General features: G+C 44.0%; 1 protein-coding gene across 1 annotated transcript in view; it reads left to right on the top strand.

Annotated features, from left to right (window-relative positions):
- Window positions 1–13,785: 13,785 nt before the first annotated feature.
- The window catches only part of C13H3orf20 (chromosome 13 C3orf20 homolog), a 63,465-nt gene continuing 49,814 nt past the window's right edge, over window positions 13,786–27,436 (top strand). The window contains 6 exon segments of the mRNA XM_051154926.1: window positions 13,786–13,982; window positions 14,220–14,882; window positions 15,847–15,984; window positions 23,281–23,397; window positions 24,316–24,454; window positions 25,341–25,601. Coding sequence (XP_051010883.1) covers window positions 14,408–14,882; window positions 15,847–15,984; window positions 23,281–23,397; window positions 24,316–24,454; window positions 25,341–25,601 — 1,130 coding nt within the window. The 5' untranslated portion in view covers window positions 13,786–13,982; window positions 14,220–14,407.

Here is a 27,436-nt window from a genome sequence, read left to right on the forward strand (position 1 = left end):
ACTCATGCTTTTTCTAGTACCTTCTGCTGCCGGTCTTCTTGCTGCAGTATCAAGAAAGTTTAGACAAGCCAGGTGCAGTGGTGCATGTCTGTAATCCCACAACTCAGTAGAGTCAGGCAGACAGCGGTGAATTTGAGGCCAGCCTGGTCTACAAAGTAAGTCCAGGATAGCCAAGACTACACAGAGACCCTGTCTTGGAAAAAAAAAAAAAAAAGTTTAGGCAAACCCCATTCTTAGCAAGTTACCTCTAAGCTCCACAACAAAGGCAAACACTAGACATAATGTCATCCTGTCAGTCTCATGAGGAAAATTTGATACACATCAAAACTCAGCTAACCTAGCTGCCCCACCCACCCACCCAGAAACAAGTGTATCTTAAAATTCATATGGAAATGCCATGGACCCAGAATAGCCAGAAAAAAAGTTGGAGGACCAAACTTCTTGATTCAAGACTTACTGCAAAGCTACCACAGTACAAATGGTATGGTAATGGCACACAAACAGACACATAGGTCAGTGGGGTAGAATAGAGCTGGGCATTTGTGGGCAGTTGATTTTTAACAAGAGTGCCAGAACATTTCACAACTCACTGTTCAGGGCAAAGCAATGAGTTTAGAGTTTGACCTGAAACCATAGCTAAAAGTCAACTCAAAATGAACCAGAGACTGAAAAGTAAGAGCCGAAACTATAAAAATCAGCCAACAGAATGAAACGGCTTAGAGAAGAAGGAGGAAATAGAATTACTAGACATGCCACAACCATAAGCAAAATCAGAAAAGCCAGGTATGGTGGTGCATACCTTGGGAGCAGGGGTGGTGGGTCTCAGTAAATTCAAAGCCGGCCTGGACTGCATAGCAAGCTCCAAACAGAGTAAAAGGAAAGCAAATGATGTGAATGCTGTAAGAAAGTGCTTTAGAAAGGCAGAGTACCAAGAAGAGAATGGTGAGATAGGGAAGAGAAGGCAAGAGGGACAACCAGGCAGCAGTGAGCCTTGAGTAGAGCCAGTGGACATAGGAGGACCCAGCAACCACAAGCCTTTACGTGGGCAGAGCAGTCAAGCACAGCCATTCATCATTGTCAACTAGTCTTATTTCCTCTGGGGTTTTGAAGACTGTTAAATTTCTAGTCCTCTCCATCACATCAGTTACAAGGCTTTTTGACAAGCCTGGCTAGCTGTATCTTCATGTTTCAATCCCTTAGATCAAGCATGAAATCCACTTCAGAAAGTTGTAGATACCCGGTTGTACCAGGGCGCATCTGGACCCAAGTGTGTCTACTTTAAACTACTGCACCAACCAAGGACTACATGAAGTAAGCATTGAACCCCTCGGATCTAGCCAGTGGACAAGACATTCTCCACAGTTGTGTGGAGAGTGGGGACTGACTCTGACATGAACTCTGGTGCCCCATATTTGACCACTTCCCCTTGGTGGGGAGGCCTGGTGGCACTCAGGATAAGCAGGCTACCAAGATGAGGCTGTGACCATATGTGGGGGAGGATGTCCCCTTCTGTCACAGACCTAGGGGAGGGTAATAGTGTGAAAGAGGAAGAGATGGAGGAACAGGAGGATACAAGTGAAGGCATAACAGTTGAGATATAATCTGAATAAATTAATTTTAAAAATTGAAAAAAACAGTTGTTTCTCATGGACCAGCTTTGTGCCAAGGTGTCCAGCAGATGGCAGCAGAGCCCTCAGTTTAGATCTTTGCTCTTAGACAGTACTGGCTTCATAGGGATGTTACCAAGTGTCACTCTCGGTTTTGTTTCTTTCCTTTTTGGGAGATAGTTTCATGTAGCTCAAACTTGATATGTAACAGAGATTATCTTGAACGTTCTGTAGCTCGTTCTTTGACAATTTCATACATGTATGTACACTATTCTATTTCCCCTTTACTCTCTCTTACCTCCTTTCACCTTGTCAACTTCCCCTCTTCCCTAAAGTTCTTTTTCCACATTTCCATTCTGTTGTCTTGTGATCCACTGATTTTATCTGAGACTATCTGTGTGATCTGAGTTTAGGACTATCTATTGGAACCTGGACAATATCTGCCTTTCCACATAATCCATTGTAGCCACTTGTTCAGTGGAGGAGGTTGGGCCCCTTGAATTCTTCCCCAATCAATGGTTGCTTCTTGACAGTCCAAGCCTTTTGCAGGACCTGTGTGGGCAGTTGCAACTGCTGTGAGATTGTGTGTTGTGTTGTGTGCAGTGCCTGTGTTGTGCCCTGAAGGTGGCAGTTCACAGTTGACCTCTATCTTCCAGCTTTGACATTCTGTTCCCTTTCCTGATGTTCCTGAGCCCAGAGGGATAGGCACTCAGCCGACATGGCACTTGTTTTCAGCACCTTGAGTACAATGTGGATGGATAGACATGGGGCAGCTGAAGTGTCAATATTGAATTTCTGATCCTCCTGTGTGTACCTCCATCTCCAGAGTGCTAAGATTACAGGTGTGCACCACCACACCTGGTTTATGCCTTGCTGGGGATCTAACCAGGGCTTTTGTACATGCTAAATAAGTATTCTACCAACTGAACTACATTCCCCGGCCATTTTCAGCTTTATTAGAACCGTATTTTAAAGGTGAAATTATTTTTTCTATTGAACCATATCCAGAACATCTCAGTATATAGTCAGGATACAAAAACAATCTTTGTGGGGTTTTTTGTTTTTGTTTTTGTTTTTGTTTTTGTTTTGAGACAGGGTCTCTATGTAACCCTGGCTGTCTTGAAATGTGCTATGTAGAACAGGCTGGCAACAAACTCACAGATCAGTCTGCTTCTGCTTCCCAAGTGCTGGGAATAAAGATTGTACCACACGTGCTTTTGTTTTTATGTTTATGTGTAAGTGTCTACATGTATTTATGTGTACCATGTGTATGCCTCGTACCTGCAGAGGTCAGATGAGAGTGTCCTCTCCTGGAACTGGGGTTACAAGTAGAGCTGTTATGTGGGTGTTGGGAACAGAGTTCGCTTCAAGAATACCAAACACTTATAATTGCTAACCCCCACTTTGCTTTTCTTTTTTTCACATTAAGTCCTCAGAGTGCACTGTGGCCCACAATGTAGCTGAGCTTGCATCTCATATTCACCAGAAATATTTTATCTATATTTAGATGTCATAAAGCAGTTGAAAAACACTAAATTTATATCCAAGTTATCCCAAACAAACATTTAAGTTATCTGAAAATTGAGTAGTTTTAAGTGTAAGAATTTTTGTTGGTGTATTTCTGAGATGTCAGGGTTTGCCCTGCACATGCTTGTCTAGTGCCCTGTCCCTGAGCTACAACCCCAGCTTCAACTTTTAGTTCACGTTTTTATTTGTTACTATTGTATGTATCTCTGTGTGTTGGTAGTATGTGTCACAGCACACGTGGAGATCAGAGGACAACTTTGTAGAATTGGTACTTTTGTTCCACCTTTACATGAGTTAGTTCCAGGTTCAAACTTAGCTTGCCAGGCTTGGCAAGCACCTTTACTCAGCCACCTGGCCCCCCTTCCCCACCAAGTTTTAAATGTAAATCAGTGAAGTTGAAATTTAATCCCTTTTCTATGTTAGTCTTCTAGGCAGGACTGCTCCAAACGACCATTTTGCTGGCTTTGTGGGCCCTGTACATTGTCTTCCCATTAGTGACTGAAGAATTGGCAAACCAGTTTCTCTCAGGTACACATCCAAGACATATGGTGACTGTCTAACTTGAGAGCAGGAAGTGGTGAAACCTACAGGAGAACGTCCTCATGTCTTACCTGCACCTCTGGAGAGCAAAGTAAACCGTTTGGGAAGAGACTGCTTTGAGTTCTTGCTTTCACTGTAACCTCTCCTCTGGGTCTTGTGTGCATTGGCGCAGTGCATTTGAATTGGTGCAGTGAATCATTCTGCTGGACTGCAGAATTCCCAAAGGAGACTATTCAAATCCATATACATGAGATGCCTGCTGTACTTAGCTATACATTTGCTAGAGACACCAGTCATTCCCCTGGGTTGCTGTTCAGCTGGCCCGGTTGTGACATACAGACGAGGCAGTGGAATTTAGAATCTGGAATGGGGGTGGGTACTGGTCTTTACAGTTAACACAACAGGGTGGCCACACCGTATGTGGTTCAAGTTTCCTTTTGCCAGTGAGGCAAGCTGAGTCAGTTAAATGCCATACTGTTCACATAAAATGCTACATAGCCAAGGTGAGTGCTAATAATTGAAAATGATTTCTTGACTTGGAAATGGTGAGAGGAGATGTGGCTGGTGGAGTCTATCGGCATCTGCCCTTGTGTTTGAAGAGTGGGCAAGTGTGGTGCATGCATATCGTTGAGGGTCTCAGTGTGGTGGGGTTGATGGTGTTAATGTTTGGGCAGCTGAAAAGTCAAGATGCTCATGTGAAGCCTTGATTTCATAAGAACCTGTGCCCTGTGCTCAGGTTGGCATGCCGCCTTTAATCTCAGCACCTCAGGCAGGCAGCTCTCTGAGGCTACCCTGGTCTACACAGTGAGTTCAGGTCAGCCAGCGCTACACAGTGATATATGGTCTCAAAAACAATTAAGTTAAAGATAAACCAAGCCCTGACCTCTGGCAGAGCATTGGTGCTCTGCAGTGGTTTCTTATATCCAGGCTGCCCATGTGTGTACAGTAAATGAGTCCACACATAGGAATAGTCAGGATCTTATTTCCTTTCTGCTCTCAGTTTAAGTCCTCTCCTCTGTCTCTCTCTTCCCTCCTTCCCTCCCTTTCTTCTTTCTTTTTATCTAAATTCATTTCTAACTGCCATGTTTTCACTAGCTCCAAAAGCCCACATGCTTTTGGATCCAAAAACAGTCAAGTGGCCTGGTTTCAAGCGTTTTCCCCGGGTTATGCTTTGTCCTTTTCTATGTCTTGTTCATTGTCAGCATTAAGCTTTGAGCTGGAACATGGTGTCCACCTTTTCCTTCCCCACCTGCTTCACCCTTTCCACTCCTCCACAGTCGTTGGGGTCCCCACCTGGCCTCCCATGTTACAGATGCTCTGAGAGCTGCGCAGGACATGTGGCTTCTTGTTTTCTGGCCACAGATAACCTGTACTGTTAAGCTTTTCTCTAGCTCTGTGGATGGTGTTCTGACTTTGCAGGAAACGGTGGCTATAAGCATCATGTGGCTGGTTTGCTTTCACTTAAAGTTTCTAAAACTGAGCTGCTCAGTTATTTTTAGTTGCTGCCTACTAGTTCCTCAACAGAGACAAAAAGCACAGGTCAGCATTCCGACATGGTAAGGAGGAGCCAGCTAGGGCATCTTTTAGGCTGATTTAGCAATTGTTGCCTTACACTGCTGCCTTTGAAACATCCCCTTGAGCATCACTTTGAGAAGTGACATCACTTCTCGTGGACAGAAATTCTTGATTGATCCTTTCAGGAAATCCATCTCAGTGGTGGCCTGGTGACACTGCAGTGGATCTCCCTGCAGAGGGTCAGGTATTTTAGAAGTGTTGGCATCCCAGGGTTGGCCAGGTTTTCCCAGGGTTTCGTGTTGAGCCTTGGCATAACATGGGGTGAAGCAGAATGCATACGGGGCCTCACCATGTGTGCCAAGATGCTTTTCTCTGCATGGCCTGTTTTCCTCCCTGCTGGAAAATTCTCTAGCGTCTCTCCAGATCCCACCTTATGTGCCAAGCAGGATTAGCATTTCTGTCCCATCATCAGAAGCCACGCTTACTTACAGGGCAGTCACACAAACCATCGTGTACACATCAAGCCCTTAGAGGAGCATTTCTGACTAAAACCAGAGGGAACCAGAAACTAGGGAAGCATGGCCAGATGACCCGAGGAAGCCTGCTTTCCTTTTGTTTTTGAATATTCAGCTATGTGCACTTTGACCCAAATTTGTTCTTGGCTCAGTGCCACTACAGGGACGGATATGTGTCCTCTTTTTAAATCTCAACCAAAATTTGTCCTTTATCATATGTGCCACACTGTTTTGTGGTTGGTGTGTTCACACCACTATCACAAAAACAGGGGCAATATGCTAGTTGTACTAAGCTGCCATGGCTGTGACAACTGTGATGTCACCACATGATGGGACATTTCAACTCCATTATGACCTGAAGGGGCCAGTGCTGAGCATGCAGTCTATCATCATGTGCCCACAACAGTGCTGCATGAGATGTTTGATTATACGGTAACTATAAGCTTTGGTTTAACAGGCATGACCCTTCTTCATCTGTGGCTCTCTCTGGGCCCACTGTGCTGCACTATTTCTCAGAGGGCTCTGTTATTCAATAGTGGTTTTTATTTTATTTTATTTTCCTATTTGGGTGGTATCTTCTTAGCTTCAGCAACACCCTTTGGTCTGTCTTCTTTTGACATTTTTCTTTGGGCGTTATGGTGGTTCAAACGTTAGATGTCCCTCTATATTCTCTGACATTTGAATATGTGCCCCCCCCCCCCAGTTTGTAGCACTGTGTGTGTGTGTGTGTGTGTGTGTGTGTGTGTGTGTGTGTGTGTGCGCGCGCGCGTGCTCACGTGCAAGCATGTGTGCACTTGAAAGGTATGCCCTTGCTGGAGGAGGTATGTCATTGAGACAGGCCTTGAGAGCTTAGAGACTTACAGCATTTTGACTTTGCTCTCTGATTTTGGCTTGGGTTTGAAATTCAAGCTCTGTGCTTTTCCCACCGCCATGCTAGCCTGCTGTCATTCTTTCCCACTGTGATGGTCATGCTTATTTCTCTGGAACTATAAACCCAAGTAAACCCTCCATAAGTTACCTTAGTCATGAAAATTTATCACAGCAATAGAAAAGTAACAAGTGAAAGTGCCAGGAGTCAGGTGTTGCAGAGACAGATCTGACCATACTGGTTTTGTTTTTGTTTTTTTGAGGAATGTGGGAAACTTTGGAGCTTTGGACTAGAAAAGTGGTTGACTACTTTAAGCAGAGCTTAAAAAGCTGCCTACTGGAAGCTTGAAAGACAGTAGTGCTGAGAGCCATGCAGATTGTGGGGGTCCACCAGAAGAGGCTCCAGGGGAGAGTAATATCAGCAAGTGTGCTAGAGATCATTCTTATGATATTTTGGCAAAAATGTGGCTGCTTTCCTAACAACTTGCCTGAGAGTAAGTTTAAAATCAATGAACTAATTTCTTTGGCGTAGGAGATTTCAAGACAGTCGACACTGACTCTATTGCACAGTTATTAGTAACATTAGGCACTGAAGAAGAACAAGCAGGGCAGAAAGAATTATAAAATGTAGTTTGAGAGAAAAAGAGCACTAGGAAGCTCAATATCGCAGCCAGCTCTCATGCTGAAAGGGACTGGGAAATTAAAGAGAGACATTATCTAGAGTAAAATAAAGGGAAGGATACTCTCACAGAGACCTCAACTAGCTAAATCTGCAGCTTGTGAAAAGGAAAGGCATAGGGAATTTTCTGCTCCTAGAAACAAACAATAAACAAAAAGTGCAGCAAATGTGGTTCAGTGGGAGCCAGCATTCATCCGAGCTTAACAACTGAGCTTGGCAATATTGTCCATGTGGTGCTGGTTTTAGAGCCATGAAGGATAAACTAGTTAAGAGGTTGTAGAATCATCTTCTGTGGTTTAGAGAGCTGCTGAAGCCAGGAATATAGCAGAGGAGCCCCTGTGCTGAAGCCCTGAAAGGCTACTGCACGAAGCTGTTGGAGATAGCAGAGCTGTGAGATGTCTGCCCCAGAGGGAGTGGAGCATAGGGAGTAGAACCAGTCTGAGAGAGAGGCATGCAGCCGAATGGAGAGATGTAACCATCTAAGCTCTTTGATATATAAGACATGGAACTACACGATTTGGAGTTCACCCTTTTGAGCTTTGATCTTGCTTTGGTCTGTGGTTTTTTTTTTTTTTTTTTTTTTTTTTTTTCTTTTCACTATGCCTTCAGCCATCCTATTTGAAATGGTAATGTACATATATGTACATCTATGCCATTGTATTTTGGACATACATATTTTTCTTTTTTATTTCATAGGGAGTTATAGTTAAGAGATTGCCTTGAGTCTCAGGAAAACTTTGGACTTTTAAACAAAAGAGTACAGGGACTTTAGAAGTTGGACTGCATTATTTTGCATAATGATACGGCCATGAGTCTGTGGGGGCCAGGAAGTGGACTGTGGTGGTTTTGAACAATAGATGTCCCTCTATATTCTCAGGCATTTGAATACTTGGCCCCCACTTTGGCTCTGTTGTGGAAGGCTTAGGAGGTATACTATTTGAGGTTTGAGGTCTTAAAGACTTGTGCCACTTCTAGTTTGCTTGCTGCTTGAAGTTTGAAATGTGAGGCTGTTCTCAGCTGTTCCTACCACCATGCCTGTCTGCTGCAATGTGTCTCCACTGTGATAGTGACGCTTATCTCCCTGAACCATAAACTCTGATAAACCCTTCCTTCCATAAATTGTCTTGGTCATGATATGTTGTCATAGCAGTAGAAATGTAACTAATATAGATGTCCTGTGGCCTTTACACATTTCTGTAGTGTGATTTCTATTGTAAGCCAGTTTCATTTCATTCTTCCTTTTACACCGAGTTTCTCAAGGGCAAGACTTACATCTCAGTTCTGGAAAAGTGAATGGCAGAATAAAATTGGGTAGACAAGGAGAGTGGAGGTGACTTATGGTGACTTATGGCCACAAAGAAATCACAGTTGATGGCAAGAATGGAGATCTGAATAAAGAAGTGACTTATAGACACTAGGAGCAAAGGTCCCATCTTCCCACGTGAGAATTTAGAAGACAGGTGAAAGGCTGGTGTGAGGGTTTCACAATGTTATCAGGCGTCTAGATTCTATTGTTCTGTATGGCTACCCCTAGTTCATGGCTTCTCTCTTCAAGGTAACCTCATGGTTCAAAAGAGCTGCTAGCGATATACCATCTCATTCATTCCAGATCAGACATATGAGAAGGGTAGTAAGTGACCTAAAAGTGGCCTTTTTCATATAGGCAACTTCCGTTAACTATAAGTCTCAAGATCCTCTACCTAATAGCGTCATCTTATACGTAGAGTGTAGTAAGACACTCACTTTTTAGTCAAACTTTGAAGAGATGTAATATATGTGCGTTTGACTAAAATAAATTTTAAAAAATTAGCTTCTAGGTAAATATGTTTCCAAGTATATAAAGTACCTGAGAAGCATGTAGGAAAGTGCCACTATCATTAGATACATAGGGTTGTAAATCAAATCAGTAACTTCATATCCACTGTGATGATACCAGAATCAAAACAATAGTGATAAGATTTGTTCACAAGGGCACGTAGAAATTGGGACCTCCATAACATTGCTGTTGACTGTGAAAGCAGGATCACTGCTTTGGTAAAGTCTGGGAGTTCTTCAGAAAGGTAAACATTGAGTGCTGGGGAGGTGGCTTAATCAGTAAAAAGCCTTCAGTGCAAGCATGAGGAACTGAGTTCTGACCCCCATCACTCCTTCTTGGCACAGCTACAGCCCCAGTGTGGTGTGGGGGTATGATGGGGGTGGGGAGAGACAAAGACAGGAGGGTTTCTGGTGTTCGTTAGCCAGCCAGTATAGCCAATCTCTGAGCTCTAGTTTTGGTGAAAGACCTTGTCTAAAAAAGTGAAATGGAAGCCCAGCGGTGGTGGCACTTGCCTTCTAATCCTAGCACTTGGGAGGCAGAGGCAAGTGGATCTCTGTGAGTTTGAGACCAGCGTAGTCTACAAAGCGAGTCCAGGACAGCCAAGGCTACACAGAGAAACCCTGTGTTGAAAAACCAAAAACAACAACAAAAAGTAAAATGGAGAATAAGAAAGTCACTCAAAACTGACCTCTGCTCTTCATTTACACACACACACACACACACACACACACACACATACACACCTGCCACACACAAATAAGGTCTAGCAAAATGGCTCCACAGGTAAAGTACTTGTGCAAGCTAACTTGAGTGTAACCCTTCAAACCTATATAAAGTGGGAGAGGGTTGACTCTACACAGTTGTTCTCTGACCTTCATACACACCACACACACATACATACATATGCACAAACAAATGATAAAATGAAAAGCAAGACTTGATGTGGTATCACATGCCTTTATTTTATTTTATTTTGTGTGTGTTTTGTCTGCATATATGTTTATGTACTACACTCATGCCTGGTGCCCTCAAGGCCAGAGAAGGGCAGCAGATCTCCTGGAACTGAAGTTATAGATGGTTGTGAGCCATTATGTTGGTGTTGAGAATTGAACCTGGGTCCTTTGGAAGAACAGCCAGTGCTCTTAACCACTGACCCATTTTTTCCAGATCCATGGCACATGCCTTTAACCCCAGCAGTCAGGAGGCAGAAACAAGTGGATCTCTGGGAGTACTAGGGCCAGCCTGGTCTACATTGTCAGTTTCAAGCAAGCTAAGACTACAGTCAGACTGTCTGAACAACAATCAAACAGCCTAAAACTCACAAAGTAGTGAAGTACTTATGCATACTGTTACATGAGTGGTTTAAAAAAATTGTTTTATGTATATAAGTGTTTTGCCTACATGTATGTACAGACTCTGCATGTATGTACCTCTGTGTTCAGTGCTTCAAGAGGCCAGAAGGGGGGAATTAGATACCGTGGGTCTGGAGTTGCAGATGGTTGTGAACTACCATGTGGGTGCTGGGAATTGAACCTGGGTCATTCTGAACTGCTGATTTGTGGCTCCAGCTCGTGACTAAATTTTTAAAAATGTATTTATTTATTGAACATGAGTACTGTATATGCAAAATAGGGCATCAGATAGCATTATAGATGGTTCTGAGCCACCATGTAGTTGCTGGGAATTGAACTCAGGACGTCTGGAAGAGCAGGCAGTGCTCTTAACCACAGAGCCATCTCTCCAGCCCATGACTAAATTTTTTTGAGACAGAGTGTCTTTGTATAGTCCTGTCTGTCTTGGAACTTGCTCTGTAGATTAACCTAGCCTTGAACTCAGAGATCTGCCAATTTCCCAATGCGTGTGCCACCATGCCTAGCCCATTATGGATAATGTTTAAAAGCATCATGGCAAGCAAACACAAAACCCCAAAAGGACAACATACATATTTATATTTATATTTTGAGAATTTCATACATGCATATAATGTATTTTGGTCATATTCACCCAGACCCATCCTTCCCACCAACCCCCTCCCAACTCCCCTAATCTTTTCACCTGATAACTTCATGTCTTCTTCTTTTCCTTTTTGTTTTTAAAGCCCACTATATTAGCCACTTTTCCATCTCAGTGATAAAATACCATGACTATAACCAACTTACAGAAGCAAGAGTTTATTTTGGTTTACAGTTCCAGAGGGAAAGCCTATAATGTCCAGGAAAGCATGGCGTGGTGGCAGGAACAGAAAGCTGAATGACTGCCTCTCTATATACCCCAAGGAGGGGAGAAGGGAGAGAGATTAAGAAGTGAGATAAGACCATAAACCCTTAAAGCCAACCCTCTTGATACTTCTGTCAGCAAGCCTGAATCTCCTAAAGGTTCCTGTAACCTCCCCTAAAATAGTGCCACCAATTCAGGACCAAGTTTTGAAATACATGCCTAGGAAATTTCTCTTTTAAACCAGCATGTCCACCAAATCCAGTTAGAACTGCTGGTATGTTCATACATGTTGGTCCCACTGGTACATGGAAACATACCTCAGGCAAACATGACTTTCTCCTGCAGTAGTCATCAAGTGCCAGGAGCTCAAGGAGTAGGACCATACAATTCATGATTCCATTTATGTTAAATGTCCAGAAGAGGCAAATCTGGGGTATTGGGAGATAGCTCATTGAAAACTGGCTTGCCATGTGTGTTGTAACTCCAGTACTGGGGAGAGACAGATTGCTGGGGCTCACTGATCATCTGGTCTAGCCTATAAGTGACTGCCAGGTCTCTGTAAAACTCTGCCTGAGAAAAACAAGCTGTGTAGCTCTTGAGGAAGAATACCCAAGATTGACCTCTAGTCTGCCCATGCTTGCACACACATAATCTTGGATATATATGTACATAAAAAAGAGACAAAACCTAAGATCAGTTTTTAGTACCCATGAAAGGTCGCTTATAACTCACTAACTCAGTTCCAAGGGGATCCCATGCCTCTGCCTCTGCAGGTACCTGCACTCATGTGCACATACCCACATGTAAGCATACACACCTACATCTAATTAAATCATTTAAAAACTTTTTAAAAACCCAGCCAAATCTATACAGACAAGCTAGATGAAGTTGTTTGGGGTGGGAAAAATGGGAGTGATCACAAATGGACTTCTATAGATGATGATGAACTATTCTGTAGTTCAATAATAATATCGGCTGCATTTCTAGAGATACCACACATAAATGTTCACATTACAACAACTGGTTTATATGGTGTGGGGGATTATAGCTCAGTAAACCTGTTTAAGGAATTGTCTTTTATCTATTTGCATGATGTCTTCAGAATTAACCTCAAATTAACCTCAAATGGTAGGAACTAGTTAGGAGGATAGTTTTCCAAACAGTTAACATTGCATATGTTTCAGGGATTGCTTAATCATCCTCTCTCTCTCTCTCTCTCTCTCTCTCTCTCTCTCTCTCTCTCTCTCTCTCTCTCTCTCTCTCTCCCCCCTCTCTCTCCCCCCCCTCTCTCTCTTTGAGTCCTGACTGAAAAAGGAGGAGGGGGACGAAAGGAAATAGGAGGAGGGTAAGATGTTGTCATCATCATCATCTGCCCTGTACAGTTAGAGCCAGACCTCTTTGGGTTGCTGCCCCAATGCTTGAGATTCTGAGTGGTGTCTTTGTTCTGTGGACTGACCATTCCAGAACAAATCTATTTTTCTGTGCCTGCAAAGCTGAGAAATGGCAATGCCAGAGGTCAGTAGATAGACACAGGAAGCCACTTTGTCTTGAAGCTTGTAGAATGTTAGCTTTGTCCTATGGGACTCTTGTTGTTTGAGAACTTTGTTCCTCATAGATGAGCCAAGATAGCTTAAAGGCTAGGGAGAAGGGGCTTAGTGTTTTCAAAAGCCTCCATGCTTTGAATCTAGGGACTGACATCTCCCAACCCAGGGCTCTGGTTCCTCACTAGCAAGACAGGAGAGAGAGCAGAATTCTCAAATAGGTTGTGTACAGTGCACAGTGAGTGGCCATGAGCCTTCTCTACAAGCCCTGCAGGTGTGTTCCTGAGGAACTGTCCTGGAATGGTGAACTTGGGGTGGCTCCCAAGGTCAGAGCTTGAAAGGGGAAAGAGAATTGCCTGTGTGGAAAAGTGGTGGTCAGGATGGAAAGTGGAAAAAGGGATGGCTGGACAGCTGTACTCACTGCCAAGCATGGCGGGAAAGTACAGCCAGCAGCCTGCCCTCTCTGCTTTTGTGGCTGACATCATGGCAAACATGCTGGATTGGCTTCTGGGTAGATGACAGAGATGAGCTAGCACTGCAGGAAGGTGCCAGAAAGGCCACAAGAGGAAAGAAAGGCCTGCTTGAGCTTCCCTCAAATGGTCACTCTTCCATGTTTCCCTCCTGCGGAGGTTCACATCCTTATGAAGGCCCTCAGCAATAGGCATTGTTCTTGTACAGCAGATCCAGAAGAGGATTTATGTTTTTACAAATGTATTATCTGCTAAATTCAAGGCCCCCAGTCCTTACTTGAACACTGAGAGCACTTGAGCAGCTCTGTTAAAGAGAGAAAATGCTTCCCACGGTCCACTAGTGCTAGGCTATACATTTTTCCCACTGTAACATCTCTGCAATTGTGATACACCTTCCAGTCAATGGCATCTTTCTAACAGTGCGGTTTTTAATTGTTTTTGTCCTAGAATTGATGGAATGTTACCTATGGTATCAGATTTTGAACTGTGGTGTTGCATTGTCATTTCGGCTTTTCTTTCTAGCCTGGGCTGTGCATGTTGAGTAATCTGCTGCCCATCGCAGGTTTATGACCAGGAGCTCCCATGTTCCTTGTCTCTGGGGAGAGCTAATGGCATCCTTTTGGTTTTTTGCAGGCTTTTATCAGTAGACTACAGGCAGATCTTCTACCCTCAGGTCTCTAACTAACAGGTGAGGTGAGACATTCCTCCTTGCTCTGTCCCTTTTGATCATATAGCTCCCAAGGTTCTTACCTTAGGTACTCAATGTTTATGACCCTTTCTGGAACTTTTTTGGGCCCATCATTAGCAGCAGGCCTGCCCCAATGTAGCTCACTCACATTGCTGTTACTAGGAAGATGAGGGAAGGGACAATGTTTTATTCTAGCATAGAAGAATGACCAGCAATTCTTTTTTCTTTCTGAAACAGAAACTACTGGCTCAATGACTTGTTTGGGCTATTTCTGCATGTGCACTCCATATTTTTCCAAAGCTTCTCTGTAGGTACGAGCTTCTGACTCCAGTCACCTCACTTCTCAGATTGCTAGTCGTTACAGCTGAAGGTCGCTCTCCTCTGAGATGGACAGTGTCACCTAGCAGTATGCTTTCCCAGACGACATGAACCAGGTCAAAAGTAACCGAGAACTGTATCTACAATACTCAGCCACAGCCCCCAAACTGCTGGCCCACGTCTCCAAACTACTCATTGTCTGCCGCAACGCAGGCATTTCCATCCCAAAAGGCATCAGGAATATCTTTGAGTTCACCTGGGAGGAGCTCATCAGTGACCCTTCAGTGCCCACTGCATCTGAAATTCAGGATCTGGTGATCACCTTTGGAGCTCCTGCAGTGGTGCTTGCAGAAGTGATCCCAATGCCAACCTCCATACAGAAGAAGCAACCCATACCACCCCCACAACCCCCAGTAATGCTCACACCCACCACTGGGGGCAAGTACTCAGCCTCCATCCCGACCTCTGCTCGACTGATGCCCACTGGCCAAGATACCCTGCACAAGTTCCAGCGGCAATCCATCCACCTGTTGACAGAGCTGCTTTCCCTGAAGATGAAGGCTATGGTGGAGTCTGCCTCTGGTAAGGCTGTTCACAGATTCCCCTTTGTTTCTGCACAGGTAGGTAGGGTGGTGTGTGTGTGTGTGTGTGTGTGTGTGTGTGTGTGTGTGTGTGTGTGTACGAGTTGAGTATCCATAACCTAAAGTACTCTGCAGTCAGAAGGATAGTGAATGCTCATGTGATGCTACAGTGGAACATTCCACAGCTGATAGTGCATGTAAGACAATTTTCAGTCTGCACACAGGGTGCACATGAAAAATTGGAGAATTCCATGTCTTTGAGACCCATCCCCATATATTCCAAAGCCCCATCCTTCCCTAACCCCACACTCTTTTGGACCTAAGCCCTGGGATAGGGGATACTTCCCCTGTATAATTATGCACTGTGAATTGGGGGTGGTAATGAGTCTAATGCAAGAACTGTGCTTCCCTTTCTGTGCCTAGTACTCTCCTTGTGCCCCCTCTGCTCTCCCACCTTCCCTCCCAGTCACCCATCTCTGGGTTGCCCATTTAAAAGTTAGCAGTGGTGGCAGTGAAAAAGGCTAGAGATGCTGAAGGGAGAGTTTGGGGTGATGTAGCAGAGGTCGATAGAGCTGCATTGAGGAGTGAAGACATGAAATTTGTGAATCCAGAGTCTGTCCAAGCCATTGACAAGGGGAATTCTGAGATCGCAGTGCCTCCAAACTGAGGTCATCATTCCAGAGTTTGGGAAGAACCTAAAGCAGTGTCAGCAGCAGCCTATTGGAGGCCTCACTGCTCAGTTGTGGGCAAGGAGACAGGCAGGCAGACAGGGAGGCTAGGAACAAAGTTCTTCCCGCTGGACTTTGAGCTCACTGCTCTATCGAGTGTGCATGTCAGGAGATCCTCACCCTTACGTCAGGAGTAAGTCTTCACCTTTATTTCCTGGGCATTTGCAAAGGTCTTTTTCTGGAGGAGTCATCCATGGCAGGAGAAAAACACTTTGTCTTTGCTTATTCTTTGAGCAGGTGCCAATCCTCTGGACATCACCAAGCGCTTTGTGGAGGCCAGCCAGCTCCTCCATCTCAATGCCAAGGAGATGGCCTTTGACTGCCTGATTGGCACTGTTGGGAAAAGCTGCGTTAGTGCATCACAGCTGGGGAAAGGTGAGTGTCCTCCTGTAGGGAAGAAGTCCAAACAGTGCCAACAAGAAGATGCTAGAAAGATAAAAGCTACAGCCAGGAAGGCCAAAGCTCCCAAGGCTTATGGTGGCTGTGGAGCCGCAGGCATCCCGGATGCTGTGATGCTGGCAAGGGGAGCTTGCGCATCTCTAATGGAATGCAGCCTGGTTGTTTGTTGGTGAAACTGTCTGCAACTCACAATTCAGTCTTGCCTCTCAGGTCCTTTCTAGGGTATACTTCTCAAAAGTCTATGCTCAAGGTTTTAAAATTTCCATTCTGCTGCTAGCCCTTTAGTACATATGGTAAAGATGTCACAGCAATGAATTCACTACAGAGATTCCTGTTGGTCCTGACATTCTGTGTCTGAGCTTACCTGTTTATGGCATATAGGAATCAACTCCATCTGCTAGCCTCAGCTCAGCCCCATGCATACAAGCAGTCCCACAGGAATGCTCATTACAGAATAATTTGGAGTGGCAGAAAGATTAGAAACAGCTGTCTATAAATGAAGACAAGAAAATTATGGTCAATGTAGATATTATTTCATGGTGAGCAACAAAAATGAGTAAGTCAAGCTGGACCCCACCCCCCAACCCCAGGTAGGGGAGAAAGAAGGTTAGAAAGGGGACATAGGTCTCTTAGTTACTTCCTTCTGGTTAGGGTCATTGAGTTCTTTGGGAAAATACCAATCTCAGTCATCAGGATATCTAGTAGTCTAGCAACAGCAAGTGGCAAATGAAGAAACTTCTTCCTCCTCAGTCTGTCTCCTCAAAGCCCTCAAAACCTTCTCTCTCTGGGATATCATATTTATACCCTCTTTGAGTCCTCAAAATTAAACTATCTCCAGCAGGCAAAAAAACACACCCTGGTTGAGGCTGTTATCAGTTGTGGATAAACTAAGGCAGTACCATATCCCACATTTGGGATCATAACATAAAACAACACACTTGATATTATTACATAACGTAACTGAGTTTTTAAAGAAACCAAAACTTCCACTATAGGACACACAACACGCACCAGTCATACTGGCACTCAGGTAGAGGCAGGAGAATTAGGAGTTCAAAATACTTCTCAGCTACATAATGAGTTCTAGGCCAGTCCAGGTACATGAGACCCTGTACCCTTATCCTAAAGCATTAAGCCACTCAGCAGTGTAGGTGAGTCTCAAAAAATAGCATCAGATAAAAGGAGGTGTAAAAGGATATGTGATGATTTATTCAATATTTCAATATAAGCAAAGAAATGTTATTTATGAATATATCAAAATTCAAAACAGGATAAGAAACAAAGATGTTAATCTTTGGAGACGTGGAGATAGAGGAGCAAGATCTGAAGTACCACAATTCACTCGTCAGCAGTTCAATGTCTGTAATATGATTTCATATTACATGTGCATATAAAAAGAACATACCTACCTTTTTAGCAAATAACAAATACACCATACAATAAAAGTGACAACACCATCATGGTGCTCATTTGATCCCAGAATTTAGGAAAGTTTGTACCCGGTACCAACATCACCCTGAGCACCCAAAGCAACTGTCATTGTTCTTTCCGCTGTGAGTTTGAATGCTTTATTTCCAATGTGAGTGAGCTCCTGCAGGTGCTCACTCTGTGGTGCCTGGCTTATTTCACTTAGCATAATGACTTCCAAACTCCTCTATCTTGGTATAAATGGTGGTATTTCCTTACTTTTTAACACCAACAATTATCTTATCACATTTTTCCTTATCTATTGACCCACTGATGCCATGTTGGCTGTTGGGAGTTATACTGCACTAAAGGTGACTGCACAGCCATCTCTTTATAATGCTGACTTCATTTCCTTTGGATATATACTTGTGAGGTTGATGTATGGTCATTCTACTTTTAAGTATTGTTTTTTATATTTTGTTTGACATATGGTCTTGATATGTAGCCCAAGCCAGTGTTACCTTGTAATTCTGCCTCAGCTTCCCAAGTGCTATGACTAGAGGTGTGTGCCCCTCTGCCCATTTGTTTTAATTTTTCAGATAATCTTCATTGTGGCTATAAGGTTACAATACTACCACAATTATAAAGCTATTTTTTTTCATGCTCTCATTAGCATTGTTACTGTTTTTATTTTTGATAAAATTCGTGAAATGACATCTCATTGTGGCTTTGATTTATGTTTTTCTGATGATAACTTTTTCCATATATTGTTGGCCATGTGTATATCTTTGTCAAATATCCATTCTGACCTTTGGTCCATGTTTTCAATTGCTTTTTCCCTGTGATGTTTTATATCTTCAGCTTGGCTTAGGAACACTAGTGTACTTTGGAATGCTTAGCGGTACTGTCAGTTTGACCTCAAACCAAATGAACTCTTGTATCTGTCACAGAGCAGTCAGCCACCCATTAGCACCACTCCCTGTCACCAAGGCAGTGTCTTTGTCCAGCTCCCTTGGTGATTGGAGGCTAAATACCTGATAATGATAGACACATCCAAAGCAAATCAGTTAAGTAGTAACATTTTAGATCTTGGAATTAAGATAGGATTTTAAGGAAGCTAATGAAAGTGATGTGGAAATCCTATAAAAGTTGCTGGTGCATGCTTAGGTGGGATGAAGAGGGACGCCATGTCAGATCCTACAACAGGGAAGGGTGCCAGAGACACTGAAAAGTTGGGAGTAAACAAAGAGCCCTTGACTATTTTAGGCAAAGACTAACACAAAGGGAAATAGCATAGCATAGAATGAATATCAACCAACTTGTTAAGCAAGATTTTTAAAAAGGTTATTTGATAAGTTTAAGTTTCTTTTTCAAAGATTAGGTTCCAGTCAAACATTTCTCCTTTTCTGAGGGAGAGGAAATAAAGGTGTCCATTTAAAGGGATTTACTGGTCAGCTAGGCTCTGGTGCCTTAAGTCCCGCAGTGCTGCTCTAAACACTGGGAGGCAGGTGATTGACACAGGGAGAGTGTTGTTTCAGAGCTTACACACTTCTGTGGGGTCCAGATCTTTTATATAAATTTAAGACTCTGTCATAAGACCCCATTGGAGCCAGCCAAATCCTTGCCTACCCGAGTAAGGGCAGTTTTGTAACTACAGATTCCATGTGCGCCAAGTTCAGCCAATCAGTAGTGAGGATGCAGAGACAGGCCTTCAGTTGTCACCCTCAGCAGCCTGAGGTGGGAAATGCTTATAATTTTAGGGGCCTCAACTCAGGCTAAAGTGGGAATCATGGCTGCTCAAAAAGAATTTAAGGATCAGCTAGTTTATAATGAAGCAAAGTTGGCAATTTTATTGAGTATATTTGAGCACAGTCTTAAGCATGAGGGATTAGAAGAGAGCCATTAAGAAGAAAATAAGACACACTCAGATGTGTGAGTGTGCGTGTGTGTGTGTGCGCGCGCGCACGCGCGCATGTGTGCGTGCATGTGTGGGTAATGCTTTTCAAACAACAGTAGGCGAAAATAACATGTACACAAGTATGGGTAGGGCTCCTCAAGGGAGATACACAATTAATTGTCTTAGTATCAGCTATATGTGCCATTTTGATGGCTCTCAAGTTACATCTCAAAAGGTTACTACAGCCTGCCTTCCCATCCTTTTCTCTTTCTTCTTATAAGAGAGAGTGAGGTGGCTCTGGCCATGCTTGGATAAGATCATGATCTGAGGAGGTAAAAACCAGAAACCACTATGGCTGCACAAGGGGTTTTTCCCTGTGTCCTTTTTCTGTAAATTGGGTCTCTGGTGAGGTTCCTAGAAAATTGTCTCTTTACGTCTGGGAGGGAGAAAGGCTTTGAGCATCACAGTTAACTAGGCTTTGCTAGTGGAAGGTTTGATTTGCATTCTGGAGTGAAAGGGTCTTCTCATATCCCTAAAATGTTTCCTGCCTCAAACCAACCACAGATTAAAAAGGTTTTTAAGGGGGCTTGCCAGTTAAGAGCACTGGCTGTTTTCCCATAACCCATGTTCAATTTCCAGCACCCACATGGCAGCTCAAAGCCACTTGTAACTCCAGTTCCATGGGAACTGATGCCCTCTTGTGTCCATGGGCACTAAGTATATATGAGGTACATAGATATGTATAGAGCCAAAATACACATGTACATAAAATAATCATAAAAATTAAAAAATACACTTAAGACTGGCCAAGTGTAGGTGGTGCATGCCTTTAATCCCAGCACTCAGGAGACAGAGGCAGGCAGATCTCTGAGTTTGAGGCCAGCCTGGTCTATACAGTGAGTTCCAAGATATCCAGGTCTACATAGAGAATCCTTGTCTCAAAAGAAAAAAAAAAAAAAGAGTGCCTCTATTTTGTTATTTTCTTTGTTTGTTTTCTTTTTTGAGACAGGGGTTTTCTGTGTAACCCTGGCTGTCCTGGAACTCACTGTGTAGACCAGGCTTGGCCTCAAACTCATACAGATCTGCTTGCCTCTGCCTCCCGAGTTCTGGTATCAAAAATGTGTGCTACCACTACCCAGCTTTTAATTTCTAGCTAACACACAATGTCAATCATTGGCATAACATTCATATTGTGTTGTCATAAGTCATCTGGAGATAATAAAGTGTTTAGAATGGAAAGACAGCCCAGTTAGTAAAGTGTTTGCCACACAAAACATAAGTACCTGAGTTCAGATCCCCAGTAATACCAGTCAGAGCTGAAGAGAAAGACAAGAGAATCCCTGGGGCTTATTGGCCAGCCAGTCTAGTCAACTCAGTGATTCTTGTCTCAAAAGATGAAGTGGGCAGAGAGAGTGCTTCCTGATTCCTGCTCTTGCAGAAGATTGAGTTCATCTACCAGCACCCATGTGAAATGCTTGTAACTCCAGTTACAAATGCTTGCACCCCCAACACACACATATACACACACACTCAGGAGAACCAATGTCCTGTGGATAGTGAGGATGATTCTGAGGGATAATTCTTACTGTCTTTAAAAGATGAGTTATAGTCCATCTTATAAAGTATTTTAAGCATATTTTCAGGATGACAGGCCTTTGTCTCAAAGGCGTAGACCTCTCAAATCCCTCAGAGCTTATGATTTGTGAGGTGATAGTGAGAAGCCAGTTCAGCTGGACTATGATCTACAGCACCATCGAGGGGAGGGTGTGGAAGCCCCTCTCATCATGGGGCTCACTCAGAAATCTCTCACAGGCTGACACTTGGTGCAGATGCTCACTCTCTCACTTCTAAAATTTTGTTTATTATTGTATATATGTGTGTATGGTGTGCACATGTGGAGGTTAGAGGACAGCTCTTTAGAGTCTGTTTTTTCCTTCTAGCGTTAGACAGCTTCTGAATTGAACTCAGATCATCGGGCTTTTGAAGTGTTTTTACCCACTGGGCTATTTCTATAGCCCGAGATAGTCTTCTCTTTAAAAAGGTTTTGAGGATTATTTTTTTGTGGGAGTCACGAAGTCAAAATAGTCAAATACAATGGAAGGAATGATCCATTTATTTCATTTGGGAAAGCATTCATTTGACTCAGGATTTTAATTAGCTAGATTTCCCACTACATTAAACTCAAAGAATGATAGTTTATTGCAAAATTTATGGTTTTTTTCTGGACTGAATTCTAGTGAGTATTCCTGGCATATCTTCTTAAATCTAGCCCAGAACATATCATTTGCTAAGGTGACATTTCCATGGCAGTAAGACTGTTTCCTGCTTGTTTTCCTCTCCTGACACCTGACCTCCTGGCTTATCACAGACAAACACAGGGCTGCTTCTACATTTTCATTTGAAAGTGATATTACAGAGTAAAATATCCAAAAAGAAAGCACTCTTGTTATTTTGACTCATGCACATATGTTTTAATAATAGTATTGCCATTGTCTCTTTGTTCCTTCTACATGATCAACTGCAAATGTTTGCCAGAATGGCTGTATGGTTTGCAACACTTGCCATGTAAGTGGGGACAGATCCCCTCCAACACTGGTTCCATGTTTATCTAAAAGCCTAGCTTCACATGCTTTTTGCTTTTATTACTACATGCAGCTATCTGCTCAACACTTTTTCCTTCTGTTGCATTGGTTAAGATTAATTTCCCAGGGGAGAGATTACTGGGGCAGAAGGTCACAATCTATGCATAACTTTCTGCATGATTTTCTCTACATGGACAGGACAGGTTGACCAGCATTAGTTTCTACTCATTTTTTCTCATTTGTACCAGAGTCAAAGGTACTGAAAGCTGTTTTAATTTTAATACCTGAAATATTAGCATAAGTGACTGTTCTGTGTTTTGATCATCCAGGGTGGAGGACATGTTTATAGTCTTTGTCTACTTAATGAGGAGTTTACCATTTTCTTTATGAGTTTGAGTGTGCTGTGATGAGTGAATTTCTGAGCATTTCCTAATACCAGTTTCATGTCTGACAAGTGACATAACTATATCTTGGGAAAGAACAAGTGAACGAGGCAATGGGCTTCATATAAGATTGTAACTTGGAGTGCAGATAATTCTACAGAGACCACTGTGATCTTCCCTTTGGCTATCAGACTATTGGCAAAATGAACCCCAAAGAACTGAAATTTTCCCAAGAGTCTCATGCTTGGTAAGGAAAAGACTTGGACTTTTTTGCCAATTAGTGGGGAGAGTTGTCTCCAAGATAGAGATTTCCCACAGAGCTGACAACTTGCAGGCCATACATAGCTCAGAGGCATGTCAGTGATGGGGAGGGCCATACCTTGGGCAGGACTGCTTTATAATACATAATTCTTTAAACCAAAGCCTCATGTTAGTACCAGGAAGATAGGCCTGTGGGATGGAAGGGGTCACTGGACCTTTTTATTTATTCCTCTTCCCAGTGTGGCCAAGGGCTACACTAGAATTCCTAAGCAGCCGCATGTCAGGTGGCAGCACAGAAGACAGTGGGACACTGCAGGACTGAGAAGCTGTTGGAGGAGCAGTTGATTTACATGCATTGGATGAGGGAGAACTGACTCGTTCCCTCCTCCTTACTGCCTAGGTTTGTCCACATCTAGGGCCACACTGACATTTGCACTTGCCCTTAGAAGAATTTACCCCCTGCTTGTTTTTAGCTTATTATGTAAGTATGAATGGCTTTTCACTCTTGAGAGCTGAGGTACAGAGACCCACAAAGGGGACCCTTAATATGTTGCCTATTTATTCTGAGCTTGTCTCTACATCTAGAAGTCTTCACTCAGAAGACTTCCTGGTTGATTTATGGCTACAGGTAACTTTGGAGTATCTGGGCCACCATCTTGTTTAAACAAGAAGAATACATTGCATTTTTGTAATTTAACTGATGTCTAAAACATGGTAAAGAAGCCTTACCCTTCTTTCCTAGACTCCTCCATGAATGTTTCAGCCATGGGAGTGAATACACCTTACCAACTGGTCTACCAGACTTCCACAGCCTGTCTGAGCTTCTCCCTCTCCACAGGAAAGGAAGCCAAGAAGAAAGGTGAAGGGGAAAAAGTAGTGTCTCCAGCCACTGAGATTCAGCAGCCTGGGCCACGGGTCCTTCCAGGCATTGCAGAGCTACAGCACAGCCAGTCACAGCAATCAGAATTGCATTCCATTCCCCGTGTGGCTCCCTGACTCAACCCAGGCAGTATGCAGATCCCATACCTGTGAATGAGACAGCTCTGTCCAGCCACACTATCAGTGGGAAAGTAGTGGCATTTGTATCCCAAACTTAGCAGGCTCCAGTTCTGTTCCAAAGGGGGCTGCTGTGTGTGGGCAGAAAGCAAAGCCACAGAAAACCTGTCCTGTTGAGAAAGACCTGTAAAGAAGGGAGGGAACTTTAGAGAAAATAGATAACAGGTGAGGGAAAGAAGCTCCAAGGGGAAGGTGTGTCTGGAGGGGCCTGCTGACAGTAGGAGAGGCCTCAGGACCTTCCATCCACCCTGCCAACTGTGATGACATATGGGCTAGACAGACAGGTAGGGGAGGGTCAGATAGTGACGATGGGCTGGTGTTGGTTTATGCTGCCCCTTTGATTTCCACAGACACTGGAGGTAAGGCTGGAAGTTGAGAAGCTTGAAGCCAATTCTTCACCCATCCTGCTGCCTGTGTGATTTGTCTTCCCCATGCGTCACTCTCCTTGGTAAAAGGGGACCGGTTACAGGGGGCTATGGAGGCATCACCATTAAGCTCCACTTCATTGCCATTGTTTCTGTTCATTACTGTGTTTCTCAGTTTCTGATGTAGCTTTAATTATTGACTGGCTGAGTAAGCAGCCAATGATCCTCACTGCACCTTGGCTCAAAAGAGCTTCCTAACATGTTCTGCAGCCCTCCCCCAGGCGAGTGCCATGTTCAAGAACCCACATCTACAGCCCACCGTATTTGTATCTTTACTGCCTCACCTCTAACTGCAGGCAAGACAAAGGCTGTTGTTGCAGAGGAGATCTCATCCCAACCTGTCCGAGTCCGAACCCCTCCTGAAAGTATCATCGTTGAGATCCAGGACCCCTGTCCTGAGGCCCGGGAAAAGTTGCAGGATATGTGTCGCCACATGTGAGTGCCTAGATATGGGGATGGTGTCCACAGGACATGGGACACAAGGACAGATGGGTGTCACAGCAGTAAGTGCATGCCCCATGTCAACTCCTCTCTCTCTCTCTCTCTCTCTCTCTCTCTCTCTCTCTCTCTCTCTCTCTCTCTCTCCTCTCTCTCTTCTCTCTCTCTCTCTCTCTCCTTTCCATGGTCTTTTGAATTTACCCATAAGAAAAGTAAAACAGTTCCTGAGCTCACCCAGCTCTGTCAGCCCACCTACGATATACTTCCTCACCCAAGAAAATCTTTTGTGTAGCTCCTTGTAGTTCATAGGCTTTGTGGCCCAAGTGCTATTTTACTTTTTTCTTTTGGCATACTTTTCCAAGTGTTCAAGAAAAAAACCTTTCAAAACTAAATATTTCATGGGTAATAGGGTATTATTTGGGGATACTATGATGCCTAGCAGAAACCTATTTTTCCAAAGGCCCAGCCCATAAAGGTTAAATCCCTTTTTCATATCTATGTCCCCTGGGATCACTGGGCCAGGTCACAAGTAGGCACCCAGTTCATCTCTACACTGTGACATTTCAGAAGGAACCCACCTGGAACTTTCAGGATGGGGGTTGAGGGGATAGTTTGTCCATTGCTGCTCCAGAGTTCCCTCCTCTGTTCATAGCCCCACTCCATAGGTCCAGTCAGACAAGGATGATCTTCCCAGGGTACTGGCATCTTCCCACTTCTTCCTAAAAATACTACCTTAGTGTGTGAGGAAGAACGGGATGGGGATCTGTGCTTTAGGACAAAGGGACCTGGGTGGGAGATGTGGATGCTGGGAAGGGGATGTAGAGAACCTCTCTGGAGAGTGAGAATCGAGCGCCTAGAAGATGCGTTCATCTCCTTCCCACAGAGAAGCCGAAAGGAGAGGGAGGAATGCCTCCTGCCCCATGATTTTACGCAACTACAGGGCAAAGATACCCTCTCATTTAATGTTGGCCTCCAAGGGGGACTCTCACCATGCTCCCACTGCGGGGACTCAGATTACTGCTTCCACTCTTCACCAGCCTTCCAGCCATCATGCTCACATGGGCCGCCATTCTCAAGATTGGAAGGGGCCCAAGAAGACCATCAAGCTGCATTACACTTTCTATGATGGCTCTTCCTTCATTTAATATCCTTTTGATGGGTGTTGCTCTTTCTTCCCAGCTCAACTCATCCCCAGAGAACCACAGAACTTAAAACAGCTAACTGTTCCTTGGGCACTCTTGGTCAACTAGAGAAGCCTGGTGAGAATGCTGGGAGGCGGGAGGGTGAGTGTTGGTCTGGGTTAGGCTCTGGAGAGACTAAGGAAGGAGTTCAAAGTTTAAGTTCAAGTTCAGTATCATTCAAGTCAGTAGGAGTATACCAAGTCCCTAGTCTCTGTGAGAAGCTTGTCTGTGCAGGCTCTTCAAGGGTCTTCCAGGAGAGAGGAAGCTACTGAGAAGGTGGTTCATTTCCAGCTGGGAGGAAAAGTGAAGTGTCCCTAAATTAATTGAGGAGGGTTATTTCCCTGATCCTTAAGCACTAGTTGTAGTCTGTGGTCCTTGCATTTCACCTCTAAGGTTCAAGTTCTTGGAGTCTAAGACCTCATTCCACTTGCTGCACATCTGCTTGACTTGTATCTGACATCTGCCTTGGGTGGCTGAATCCTAATGTTGGGTGCAAATGTGGCAGAGGAGGACAGATTTCCCAGAACTATGCTTGTGTGTGCATATCCACACATGTGTAAATTGTGAGGTGCAGCTGCAAGCAACTTAGGTCCCTTAGTGCCTGGGCTTGAACTCAAGTTCAGGAAAGCTCAGGTGTTCAAAAGCAGACCCCTTCAGAGGGTGAGCCCGAGGTCTGTGCATGCCTTGGGTGGGTTCAGTTGGCTGCTGCTTCTGCTCGCAGAGACGTACCAAGTGGATCAATAAAATGACTGGATAGACCATTCATGATTGTTGCTTTCTAAAAATAGGAAAGGAGTTTGAATTTGGCTGCTAAAAGTGAGAAAGATTCCCTCTTTGGGAAACATTCACGTGGAAAGTTGCCTTGGACACTGTCTTTTTCAGACACCATCTCATCCATTCACTCCCCAGCATCTTCTAGAGGTAGATCAGATCCCGATGCCCAGCCTTAAGGCAATGTGGACTGAGTCCACTGGGTGGTGGGGAGAGGGAGCACGCATCCAGGTTCTGAAGCTTTAGTTACACTGACTTCAAGGATGGGACACACACACACACACACACACACACACACACACACACACACACACAAAAAGGATGGGAGACACAGAGTCATAGTTGCGTTCCTCTGTAGCAGAAACAAACCTTTGTTGTGATCCCCAAAGAGGTAGTGTGACCTACTCAGTATCACAAAAGGAACTCAGTGGCAAAGGCTCAGGGAAAAAGGGCTTTTGTGCCTTTGTTTTTGTCCTTTCTCAGATGCCAATGTTATGCCTTTAAAGATCATTCTGCACGGTAGACAGTATGGAAAGGATGCATGGAAGGGCCCTAGGCACTTGGAACTCTTACTATTGTAGTAGAGGGCAGGTGTCTGAACTATCTCAACTACTGTCCTGGGGACATGGCACCAATCAGGCTTGTCTATCAACAACCTCCTCACTTTGTTCCACCTCCTCTTAACTTAACTGGGGAGTTAGGATTTAAGTGCCACATCAAAGAAGTCTCGTGTCTCTGCCCATAAGTGAATTTATTCTTTACACCCTCCCAGCCCTGCCTCTTCTGCTTCCAGTACAGAAGAAGCAAACTCCTTCCAAGGAAGCTGCTGCTTGAGAAGGTTGTGGGACTTCCTTGCCCAATTTCTGACTCTTCACTGAGTTAGCCAGGTTCAACACATGCTTAAAAGTTAGCTTTCTAGCAAGGGAACTGGAGAAGAGTTGCCTGGCATCTTTGTTTTTACCTGTCCCAGAATTATGAGGTGCCCTAGGTAGAATTACCTCTCACCTCTTATCCATCTTACAAGAAC

This window comes from Acomys russatus, chromosome 13 (genome assembly GCF_903995435.1).
Source record: "Acomys russatus chromosome 13, mAcoRus1.1, whole genome shotgun sequence".
Classification (NCBI taxonomy): domain Eukaryota; kingdom Metazoa; phylum Chordata; class Mammalia; order Rodentia; family Muridae; genus Acomys; species Acomys russatus.